This window comes from Papio anubis, chromosome X, assembly GCF_008728515.1.
Source record: "Papio anubis isolate 15944 chromosome X, Panubis1.0, whole genome shotgun sequence".
NCBI classification, from domain to species: domain Eukaryota; kingdom Metazoa; phylum Chordata; class Mammalia; order Primates; family Cercopithecidae; genus Papio; species Papio anubis.
Genome location: NC_044996.1, coordinates 86746982 through 86759671, shown reverse-complemented (window position 1 = coordinate 86759671; position 12690 = coordinate 86746982). Strand labels below are relative to the sequence as shown.

At 41.2% G+C, this 12690-nt stretch overlaps 1 protein-coding gene across 14 annotated transcripts in view; it reads left to right on the top strand.

Moving 5' to 3' along the window:
- Window positions 1-12690, top strand: part of ARHGEF9 (Cdc42 guanine nucleotide exchange factor 9) — a 156008-nt gene that overhangs the window by 119899 nt on the left and 23419 nt on the right. For 10 of the 14 annotated variants that reach the window (XM_009199279.3, XM_003918948.4, XM_009199281.3 and 7 more), the window contains 2 exons: window positions 1113-1244; window positions 11785-12028. In XM_009199279.3, coding sequence (XP_009197543.1) covers window positions 1113-1244; window positions 11785-12028 — 376 coding nt within the window. The remainder of the gene's footprint in view (window positions 1-1112; window positions 1245-11784; window positions 12029-12690) is intronic. The other 4 variants (XM_009199283.3, XM_031660724.1, XM_031660723.1 and 1 more) reach the window with 1 other exon arrangement.

Below are 12690 nucleotides of genomic sequence, written 5' to 3'. Positions count from 1 at the left end.
AGGCTCAGATAAGATAGATTGAAAATATCTGGCACACTGTCTGATCCATATAGGTGCTCAGGAAATATTAATTCTTCTGTGTCTTGGGACACTGCTCTTTGTCCTTATCTTCACATAGGCCCTGGAACACTCACCCCTGTGCCCACAACTTCGGTGCTGGTTTGCCTTGTGTTTCATGAGTTTTGAGCATACCTACATTCATCTCCTCCATGAAGACATAAGCTCCTTGAGGACAGGGGCCAGGTCTACCTTGACATCTGACACACACCCGCAACATACTTCTGACCTATCAGAGTTGCCATAAAGAAGGGGTAGGACTTGGAAACTCTATAGAATTGAATTAGCTAGGACTCAGGTGTCTTGGTGTCTATTTGTGTCTGACTCTTTGTAGCAAGGAGGAGAAGTAGTTCTAGGCTCTCTGGATAACAGACCAGGGAAGCATGTGGCAGTTAAGTTTCTTATTCAATCAGTAGATTTTGGTGAACTGAGAGGAGAAGGAAAAACAATTATAAGAGGGGAGTGGGTTCTTTTTCTCTCCCTCTGTTACCATCTTCCTTCTTGTCCTCCAATTTCCTTCTACTCATGTGGGAAGCAGTGAGATTAAGGCCTATTCTTTAAGTATTAGAAAGAGACAGAGACCACAGCAGGGATTGAGAGACTGGAACAGAAAAAGAGATTTATAGAGAAGAGAGATGGAGATTTTATATATATATATATATATGTAATATATATATGATACTATATATACATATCATATATATACATATATATATCCTCTCTCTCTCTCTCTTTCTCCATACACGCACACAAACACACACATATATATGACAGAGAACTTATAGGACCAGAGGGTAACTGGCGTAGAAAAGCTGTAGCAGTCCCAGGTGGCGGGGCACATTTGGCCTTGGGGTGAATAAGAAAATGGGTCTTCCTAGCTCACAGAGCTGTAAAGCTTTTTGAGGAGTCCCAGGAGTCCCTCTCTCCCTCTGTCTCTACCAGGGCCTTTCTGGCCTCTTACTGTCCCAGTCTATGCCCAGCCTTGGGTGCCTCCAGGCAGGTGATGGTGCCATCCTTCTGCCTGGCTGCCTCTCATCATCGCATGTCCTTCCCAGGGCGAGGACATCCTAGACAGGAGCTCGGAGCTGATCTACACTGGGGAGATGGCCTGGATCTACCAGCCCTACGGCCGCAACCAGCAGCGGGTCTTCTTCCTGTTTGACCACCAGATGGTCCTCTGCAAGAAGGTAACCCTGCCCCCTTCTTCCCTGAGGGAGATGGGTACCTAATGGGGTACCGGACCCTCCTCTTCATCATCCCCAGGCTCCCAACAAAGTGGGCAAATACTGATGGGGGGAAAACAGACAGGAGATTTGCAGCAGTTCTGTATCAGGAGCACTAATGTGGCATGAATGTCACAGGCAGGGTTGCCTTGTGGGCAGTGAAAAACTCTGAAGTTGGTACATTTCGTCTTGGTATTTTTCTTACCCTTTGCCCTAATGACCCTGGGGTGCTCCTTCTCACTTTCTTCTACCCAGAGCTGCTGGTCTGCACCATTTGTTAAAAATATTGAAATATGTCTATCTTAGTTGGTAAATAGTAGTTTCCCTGAGCACTTTCCCTCATTTCCACTCTAATGGCTCTGGCCATGTGGCCCCTCCCTGCCCTGGGAAACAACAAGGAGCCTCCTACTGTTGCCCTGACAGGTAGGTACCTTTGTAATATAGGAATTTTTTCCATGCCTCTACCTATTTCCTATACAAAGTGCACTGGTTCCCCACAACCCCCAACTGTGCTCTTCTCTACTCTTCCTTCTTTGTAATCCATTTGAGGAGAGGTCTTACTCTTGTCACTGACTCCTGGATAACTGTGAATGTTGGTTTCTTGGACTCTTCTCCTTGGTGAGGCTGGGAAGGGTGGTGTATATTCTAAGCATCACTCCTCCTTATGGGATACTTTTCCCCCTGCTTCCTCACTCATAGCAGAGTTCAGACCAGTTTTGGCTCCAGGGACTGATTGGGAAGAATTGGGGACCAGGGAAAGTAAAAATGGAGGAAGAAACCAGAATGCTTAGAGTGACGTTACAGATTCACCATCCTACCCTTGGCTCTTTTGCCATCATCCAGTCCCTTTGTCCTCTCCTTCACCCAGTAGTGAATGCCTCTGAAGAGGAGTGCTGAGTCACAGAATACCAGGGTAAATAGTGTTATATTTTTCTGGGCTGGAACATGAACCACACAGTTGTTTTAAGCCCCCTGTCCTCTGTGTGTGTATGTGTGTGGCATATCTTGTATTGAATCTTTATCCATTTGCTTTGACAGTGGATTGAGGGGAAAAAAACTGAGCTTAGGTTCAGACTGCCTCAGTGTTTGGTGATAAGCTCTGAATGTCCACTCTGGAACCAATAGCCAGTCAGTTAATGGGGATAATAACTTACCTTAGTATGGAGCTGACCCTCAAACAGAGAACTTTTATAAATCTGAAACTCGGCCAAACACTAATGCTTCTTTTTAGCTTTCCCAACTCTTCTCAGGACTTTCATAAAATCAGGAGGTAGGATTTTTGAGGGTTAATTTAGGTGGCCATGGAAATTCTCAGCATATCAGCCATGTCACTAACAGTAATGTGCCTATTCTTCCCACTAAAGTGTTTACACTTAGAACAAGTAGCCATAGAGACAGTAAACAAATAGGAACCTGGCTTATTTTATAGTTCTGTACCCCCCAGGCCCTATTAATTTTGGCATCTGTTAGCCAAGGCTGGGATTACTTTAACTAAAGTGTGAAACTAGGCTCTAGAAAGCAGTGGCTATAAGAGATAGACCAGGATCTAGAACATAAAACAATGAGTCAGAAGTCAAAAACAAAGGGGAAGAAACAAGATAAACAATGGGCTTAACTTAGAACCCAAGGGGCAATGGAAGACCAAGATGGAGTAATGAGCCAAGTCTAAGCCACATATTGTGAGAGCCAATGATTAGGAAGAAACTAGAAGTCAAGACAGGGCTGGGGATTCAAACCAGCCAAGCTGACAGGGTGGGGGAAGCATATAACAGGGATGGTGAAAACAAGAGAAACCTCAAAGCAATCATAGCTTCCCACAGAAGGCAGCTTTCTTGTTTTTACAAGAACCATAGGCTTTCTTCCCAAGACACAGCCAGCCTAGAGTCTGGGGTATAAAGGCTACTAAGTCCATATACCTGGGCGTTCTTGACACCAGAACATGATCAATTATAGCCTAATTGTTCAAAGGCCGTTAAAACTACCTGATGTTTGTTTTGAAGATTTCCATTTGTTATCTACAATAAACCTTTCCATTCAGCAAGTAGGGATAAACTTTTGAAAAAATGATCATGGGGCCAAAAGAAAGTATGCAAAGAGACAAGGTATTTTGTCTGCTGGGTTGTTTAGGGACCTTTGTCATTACTACAAAAGACTCTTTTCTTGAGATAGAGCTGGGAGGAATGAACTAGGCTTTCTGGAGGTGAAAATTCCTTTGACAAAGAGAATCCATGGAGGAAAAGAAGGGAATGTCTGGATTGGGCCAAGGTGAGTGAGACTGTCACTTCACTCACCTCAAGCACACAATTTAAATGGATATCTGAAAGTTCAGTAATCCTTTTTACTGGGAAGAAAGGAGGTGAGGATGCTAAATAATGAAATATGGCCACATTAAGCTTTCTGATGATCTCATATTTAAAAAGGAGGAAACAAAGACCCCTAGCAAGTGGCTAAATAATATATAATATTTTATATATGATATAATATTTAACAAGGGTGACAAAATAGTTTCATGAATCCTAGAATGAGTCAAAATTAGTTTTTAAAAATGCTTAATTTTAATTATTTTTAAAGCTATGTTCAAATGAAGAAGAAAAAAGAAGTGATAGTCTGACAACCTCCTATTTGAGGCAGATGGTTTACTGATAACAGAGGAATATAAATTCCTTCTCTATCAAGGAAAAGAAGGCATAAACTTGATTCAAAGGGAATTGAAGCCCAAAGGATCTGAGGTTGTAAGAGAGTACTTTACTGCTCTGAATTCTTTCATTCTGTAGATATTGAGCCCCTCTTCTGTGCCAACCAGCTCTACTTTCATAGGGATTCTAGTCTAACAGAAGTTAAATATGTTATTTAAAAAATATACATCCCAGGGCACTGAAATAATTTGAAGATGTCCCAAGTGGAATTGCTGTAGGTCATCTTGACAGAATTATGGGTTCTAGGAGATCTGTGAGAAGACTATAGATAGGAGAATGTACCAGTTTTCAAAGCAAAAATTGTATGTTCTAGAAAGTAGAGATCAACCATAAAATATTAGTGAACTAGCATTTATTGAGTGCTTCTATGATTCTGTTCTAAGAACTTTACACTTATTAACTCAATTTAATCCTCACAACAAACCCATGAGGTAGGTACTATTATTATTTCCATGTTAAGGATATGTAAAGTGAGACCTAGATAAGTTATATGATTTTCCCAAGGTGAAATAGCTAATGAGTGATAGAGCCAGGAATTAAATCCAGATAAGCTGGCTCCAGATTCCACATTGGTAATATTTATGTCATTATTACCATTGAGCTTGTCAAAATTCTGTACTTGATTATTAAACAGCCTGTGAACATTTAGAAAGAGATACAGTGGCCACAGGGGTCATCATTGGCTTTCTAAGAACGAGTCATATCCCATAAAACTCAGTTTCTGTTTTGCCAGTAACTTAATTAGTTGATAGGAGGATTGCACAGGACAGAGAGTATCCTCCTGCATTTCAGATTTTCCCATGGTTTCCTTGCAAACAGAAGTCATATAAAGTGATAGAAAAAGCATAAAGTTTGTAGTCAGACAATTCTGGGCTCAAATCCTGGTTTCAATACTCGATAACTATGTGATTTCAAGCAAGTGACTTTTTGCTTCTTGTACTTCCATTATATCAATTGTAAACGGTGATGATAACTATTCTACAGGATTGTCATGAAGATTAAATGGAATCAATACATATAAAATGCCTGATAGAGTACCTAGTACTCATTAATCTCATCTTACCCAACCTCCAACAAAGAAATAGCCTTATAAAGTAGTGAGGTCCTCATCACGAGATGTACCCAAATATGGGCTACATTATTATGTGCCAAAGATAGTATAGTAAACATTGAAACACTGATCTCTTTCCATGATCATGTGGCCTCACCACCAAGTTTTCATCCAACTCTTAAGATTCCCTTAATTCCCAGTCACTTATGCCTGTTTTGTACATTGGGAATTGGGATTGACTAATCCACTCAGAGCAGCTTAAACAACTTATGCAGCTTGTAGCTTGTTTCAGAGAGAGAGAGAGAAAGAGGGAGAGAAAGAGAGCAAGAGAGCACGTGGGCGTATGTGAAGGTACCTTTAAAATGGCAATTATAGTATGTGGGAAAGTCACCAGTGACTTCTAATTATGTGACCCCTTCTTTAATTTTTGCTGTCACCACTCTTTTAACTTTTCTTTCAAAAAATCCAAATAAGACTCTGTTCTCTTTTTTCGTATTATCTATACTGTCTGTCTCTGCTCCTCTGTTTCATTACATTTTTATTTTAGTTTTTGATGTGTTTTATTATTTTCTTCCTGATATAATTATTTGGGAAATTATTTTGATGCTTTGGGGAGATTTTCTCCTCTTTGAGTATTTACTGTTGAAAGGAGCAGATCCCCTTTTCCTGCACCCTCTGTCCTATCGTGCCAGTCTGGACATGTGCTGTTGTCCCATGTGTCATAACTGCTCTTTATTTCATTGCTTTCACCATATTCAAGGGAATCAGAACTAAGCAGCATGTAATGATGTTGGGCAGAAGACTTCTGTTCAGGGAAGTTTCTGCATTTGGATAATTTCGTCTTGCACTGAAGGGTCAGACTTGAAGGATGAGCTATTTGGGACAGCTTATAAATTCAATAATAGCAATAAAGATGGGGCTGGAGCAGAAAGAAGAAGGGGATTTGAAACCAGAACTCCTGGGTACTTATCTTTACTCTGTCTCTTACTAACTTTTCTAACCATGGGCCAGTTCTTTAACTTTGTCCTTATCGTCCTCAATGTCAAATCAGGCTGATGATAGAAGTCATCTCAAGAGGCTTTGGGAGAGAACCACCTGAGGTAGTGGGGAGCAGTGGAGTATAGGGTTAAGAGCATGGATGCTAGGGCCGGACTAGAGGGCAATCTCCTTTCTCCCGTGAGCTATATGACCTTGGACAAACTTTCTGTGCTTATAATTATGCCCTTGTTTGCAAAATGGGAATGATAGTTTATCTACAAGGAAGGGAGGTTGTGAGGGTTAAATGAGACAATGCAGGTGTAGTGCCTGGCACATAGTAAGTACTTAGTGAATGTTAGCTATTAATACTATTACTATATATGCAGTGTTACTAATGATTCGTTCAGTACTTTTTTATTTAGAGGCAATATAGCACATTGTAAACAAAAGCAGAGATTTTAGAGCTGGACAGCCTGAACCCAAAGCCAAGCTCTGCCATGTAGTATCTTTTATTCCTGGAAAATTTTCAGTTTTTTCTTCCAATTTTTATTTTAGCTTTAGGGGGTGCATATTCAAATTTGTTACGTGGGTAAATTGCATCTTGCTGGGTTTTGGTTCACAAATGATTTCATCATGCAGGTAATGAACATAGTACCGATAGGCGGTTTTTTATTCCCACCCTCCTCCCACCTTCCACCATCAAGTAAGCCCCAGTGTCTGTTGTTTCCTTCTTTGTGTCCCTGTATACTCAATATTTAGCTCCCTCTTGTAAGTGAGAACATGTGGTATTTGGTTTTCTGTTCGTGTGTTAATTTGCTTAGGATAATGGCCTCCAGTTCCATCCATGTTGTTGCAAAAGGCATGATTTCATTTATTTTGATGGCTTTGTGGTATTTCATGGTGTACATGTACCACATTTTCTTTATCCAATCTATCATTGATCATCATCTAGGCTGACTCCATGTATTTGTTACTGTGAAACGTGCTGCAATGAACATACGCATGCATGTGTCTTTGTGGTAGAATGATTTATATTCCTTTGGGTACATACCCAGTAATGGGATTGCTAGGTCAAAAGGTAGTTCTTTTTTAGGTTATTTGAGAAATATCCAAACTGCTTTCTATCATGGCTGAACTAACTTACATTCCCATCAGCAGTGTATAAGCATTCTATTCCTGAGAAAGCTTCTTAGCTTCTCTATGTCTATAGTTCCTCATCAGATGGGTTTATAACAGTACCTATATTGGAGGATTATTTAAGTTAATAAATGCAGAGCATTTAGGACAGTACCTGGTACATAATATGTGCTATTTAAGGGGTCACTGTTGCTGTTATTGTTGTTGTTATTTTGTTGTAATTAAGCATGCATTCTAGGATGCTGGAATATAGTAGTGAGAGAAATAAATCCAGTCCAAGCCCCATGTACCTTCCCCAGGATCTGGAGAGAAAAGGCTAGAGAAGAGTAACTAGTGTCCCCTCTCTAAAGGGGCAGGGAGGACCTTATTTACAAACAAATGAAGCAGGCTACAATCCTGAACAGTTACATTCCCCAGATTGCAGCATCTGTCATTTGTAGAGAATATCCTGCAACGTCTTACTAAACCCCAGGCATACCCAGTGAGGCCAAATTGAAGGGCGGGCGCGGTGGCTCAAGCTTGTAATCCCAGCACTTTGGGAGGCCGAGACGGGCGGATCACGAGGTCAGGAGATGGAGACCATCCTGGCTAACACGGTGAAACCCCGTCTCTACTAAAAAATACAAAAAAAAAACTAGCCGGGCGAGGTGGCGGGCGCCTGTAGTCCCAGCTACTCCGGAGGCTGAGGCAGGAGAATGGCGGGAACCCGGGAGGCGGAGCTTGCAGTGAGCTGAGATCCGGCCACAGCACTCCAGAGTAGCTGGGACTACAGGCGCCCGCCACCGTCTCAAAAAAAAAAAAAAAAAAAGAAATAGCTTCCAGCTGTTCAGTTATGTAGCATCAGGGACAGAGTAGACTTCTTGCTGGAGCCACAGACTAGGACCACAGCCTGAGTGTCTGTCTGCAGATTGCCAGGATCCTCCTGGGGAGGAACTAGCTCCCTTAATGTCTCCCAATTCAGACGAGCACAAGGAAAAAGGAGGAAGGCTGGCATTTTATTGGAAATGATAAACTTCATTAGGCAGGAAAGTTGTGATGATCCAAATAGCATCTGTTTTGAGCACCTGCTCACCATGTCCCTGGGAAGGCACTCAGACTACCATTAACAAGTGGCATGTAGGCAGCCTGGTTCCAATAGGACCACAGGCAACCAGGATTCAGGAGGACTTTGTCCCCTTGCCATGTGCAGAGGACAACCAGAGGAAACTCCGGGGCTTTGTCAGCTGCTCTTCTCTGGACAAACCCTGAGTGAAACAAGACCAAAGAAGATAGAGTGCTGGGCACAGCCTTAATGGGCAGGCAAACTAAAAGCTGTGAGCAGCATGGTGGCTAAGTGTCAAGTGTGTAGTATGTCAGGGGCTTCATAATTGGTGTTAGAATTTGGAGAAGGGGAGCCACATCAGCTTGAGCAGTCAGGGAGTTTCTTTGAGGAAGAAGAATGTGTAAGTTTGACCTCAAAGGCTAAGATTAGAATAGGAAGCCTGGTTGGGCCAGAGAGCAGATATTAGTGTGACCCCAAATATATATCTGTTGTTTGGTGACAAATACCATTTGGCAAATACCACCCTGTCCTGAAAGGATGTATAGAATTTCCAGGGACAGTGGGGCAGTTATGTAAATTGAAAAAATATTCAGAGTTACCCTTGCTTTGACTTATTTTTACTCACAATATTTAAATTATTTGGAAAGTCTGAATGAGCTAAAGGAGGTAGTGAGATGTTTTTTCTTTTAAGTTTATCAAAAGAGGGTTTTAAGGACTATGAAACACTGGCCCAAGAGCAAGAAAGCTCAAGGCTGTATTTGGTGGACAAGTCTGGCCTCATGTCCTGGAAATGACATGTTTATATTAGAGCTTTGTAGCTATTTTACAGAGTAAGGAAAACTGTCTTCATTTCTTAGTTGTGGAAATTGGGGCTCAGAGAGGTTAACTGGCTTGTCTGTAACCATAGAGCTGATAGGTTAAGCAGCAAGGCATCAAACTCAGGGTTTCAGACTCTACATAATGCTCTTTCTTTTGTTCCATGCTGCTTACTGCTTATAGTCTTAGCTACTCTTTATGATTGGAATTCCTGAACTGGTAGGTCATTCTTAATTATTCCTATCACATCTCTACATTTGGCTTATGACTAATCTAGTGCCTGAAAACTCACATTTAACCCTCTAGGGGACCAGGGAGAACAGGCAAAGGAATAATTTTAGTAACACATCTCTTTAGCCATGTTTCCCCACCACAGAAGCAGAAATTCTCTTTAGCTTCTTGTCATCCTTAAATATCTAAAGAAACAATAGGAGGTTCAATTGATGCTTTTAATGTAGCTCCAAGATCATGCATATTCTTTCTATTTTTGGGAAATAGCAAAGGTGTTGAAAGCTCTCAATGACTATGACACACCAACTCGGAATGGGGGCGGAGTGGAAGGAGGCTGCGGACTGAAGTTAGCAACAAGGAAGTTGAGGCTGCCTGTTTTAGGCAGTGTGGTCCAGTGAGAATGTGTGGTTCAGATCTGGCTTTCCAGGTTTGTATGTATTGTATTATGTATGGTAAGGCACAATTCAAACCTTTCTGAGATCAAGATAAATTAAATTCATACATTCTCCCTAGCTTGCCCTGGTTTTGTACTTAGATTAGCCTGATAGGGCCCACTTTTTATACATGTGTCTCAAAAAGTGTTCCTGAGAATTGTGGAAGTCAGTGTATGGGAACCACTCTATCCTTTTGGCCAGGATTGAGCTTGTGCACACTGAACATGGTAAAAGGAACCCAGGTTCTGAAATAGGCTTGGGACAACATTGGCCCTCTCTGTATAGCTGAACTCTTCCTCTCCTGTGAACTTGATCCTGGGGACAACCAATAGATCAGAATCCATCTATATTCTTTTCTTATTTATATGAAGTCATTATGGGAGGAAAAAAAGCAACATGGTTGTTATTTTTTCAAAAGCAATTCAATGACATCTGTATTTTCCAGCCTGGGCCTTTGAGGTTGACAGAGCTATGCTGGGAATCCTGCAAGGTAGCCTTTCCCAGCCCAACTGAAAATCTCAGTGTACTGCACAGTGTGAAGAGTTAGGATTGGGAATGTGAGTGGCCAAAAGAAGATCCTTCATAGGGAGCACACAGCTGAGAAGTGAGTCAAGTAAGGCAATTCAGTAGAATGGGAATGGTTTAATTGAACTGTAAAATGCTAATAAAAATTAATGAGCATTTCTGACTGTCCAGCTGACTGAAAGAGCAGATAAAGCAGAGAGGAGGGAGAGCTGGCCTGAAGACATCTGTCAGTACAGGGCTTATAGGGGCCTTCCTCAGCCTGACTCAGCCATACCACATCTCCCAACAGGGGATGTGTTAATCAGAGGAGGCTGAGGGCAGCGCCAAGAAGAGGAGGGGCTGAAAGACCACTTCAAGATATTTATAAGATCTGACATTCCATACGTCTATATGTCATTTTATCCGTCCCTCTGTTTTCTTTTTTAACTTATTAAATATTTCACATTCAAAAAGATATAAAAATAATATAATGAGTATCCACATGCTTACTATCCACCTTAAGAAATAATTAATTACAAATAGTTTTCCTTCCCACCCTCTCTTCTGCTTCTTTTTCTTCTCCTTCCTCTCTTGCCCCTCCCCATTTTCTGCTCTGTACTGTCTGGAATTTGGCATATATCATTGTCACATATTTCTTTATAATTTTCTACATACTATGTGTCTTTAAACATTATGTGGCATTGCATTGTATGTTTTTCAAGGGAACAGATATAGATGAGGTAAAACTATATAGAAAGGAAACCATGGAAATGATGAACATAGGATTTAGGATGGAGGATGCCTTGGATTAGTGGCAGATTCACCAGTGCTTTATATTATTAAAATAAGTAAGTAAATGAATAGAGAAATAAAAATGCCATGCATGAACCAATTATGAGTGTTTCATGGACTAGAGTTAGGATTAATACAATTTTGTATAAATGAGAGCAAAACAGCAATAACAAATAGGCAACATACTGTTTGTGTCCATCCACAACTTCTGTTTTTCTCCATAAGATTTGTGACATTCATCTGTGTTGATATGTGAACTTCTTTATTTACTTTTACCTCCATTTCTCTTGTCAGACTGGGCCTTTTCTAAAAATCCGCAGAGTGCTAAGTGTTAGACCCTCCCTAGGTAATCCTTTGCCAACAGTCTGTGGCTTCCTAGCTACTCATACCACTCAGTCCTCCTCTGGTGTTCAGGTCTCACTGGCCTGCACAGATATTTGAACACACTCTAGGCAACCAGCCAGCTCATTTCATACCTCTAGTGGGCTTGCTGATGTTTTAGAAAAGAAGACGCCCTTGCTAGCTGTGTTTGTGTGACTTACTGTTTCCTACTTCCTATCAGCAGACTTGCACACACGTCCAGGGATTGATTCTGGTGTCTGAAATGATCTTTCGAGGTGAGACAGAGGCTTTTTCTTCGGGCATCTAGTTAACCAACCTGTCAATGTCAGACTGCTAATATAACCTGGCCAAATTTAGAACAAACCAACCCCCATTGCTACTTCAAAATGGTGACAGTGTTAGCATTCTGCTGTGCCCATGTGCCAACTCTTCTAGTACTCACCCTGCACATACCTTCAAGAAACCTCTCCTTCCCATCTAGGACCTAATCCGGAGAGACATCCTGTACTACAAAGGCCGCATTGACATGGATAAATATGAGGTAGTTGACATTGAGGATGGCAGAGATGATGACTTTAATGTCAGCATGAAGAATGCCTTCAAGCTTCACAACAAGGAGACTGAGGAGATACATCTGTTCTTTGCCAAGAAGCTGGAGGAAAAAATACGCTGGCTCAGGGCTTTCAGAGAAGAGAGGAAAATGGTACAGGAAGATGAAAAAATCGGTAAGTGACCCGAGAGTAGAAAGAAGAATATGGCTATGAAGAACATAGGAGGTTTGAATTGGTTTCCATTTTCCTGGAGTCAGAGGGAAGATTTCTGTTGCAAACTGACTTAAGCTACTTTGGTGGTTCCTTATTAGGTTGTTTTTGGTAAGTACCAATAGCTTCCATTAGTCAGTGGTAGGTTGAACTATAGGTTGTCCTCCCCTACTAGCTAAGAATATCACACTGAAAGCTGGCCTCAGGCCTCAGGCTTGATTGTCCCAAACATACATTTATTAGCAAATAAACAAAAATCAGTTACACTACCTGTTCTGTAATCTTCATAAAGCCTCAGCTCTCTGTCATTAGGTGCATAGTTTGTACTCCTGATTAGGATACTTCAGATGTTAACTAAATCCCCCTAGACTATAGATTAAAATAATATGCACATACACATCACACTTTCTGTGTGGAAGTATTTAAAGTAAACTATAGAAAATATAACAGGACCTAAAACCATGACCATTGTCATGATTTCGAATACACTGAAACATACTTTTTTTGCCTTTTTGTTTCTCTTTTCCAGAGGGGATATAGATAGTAGAGATATTTTTCATGCTGCTTCCCAACTGTGGGATTTAGATGCCATTGGTTATAGCTTTGTGGCTTATAAAGTACTGTCT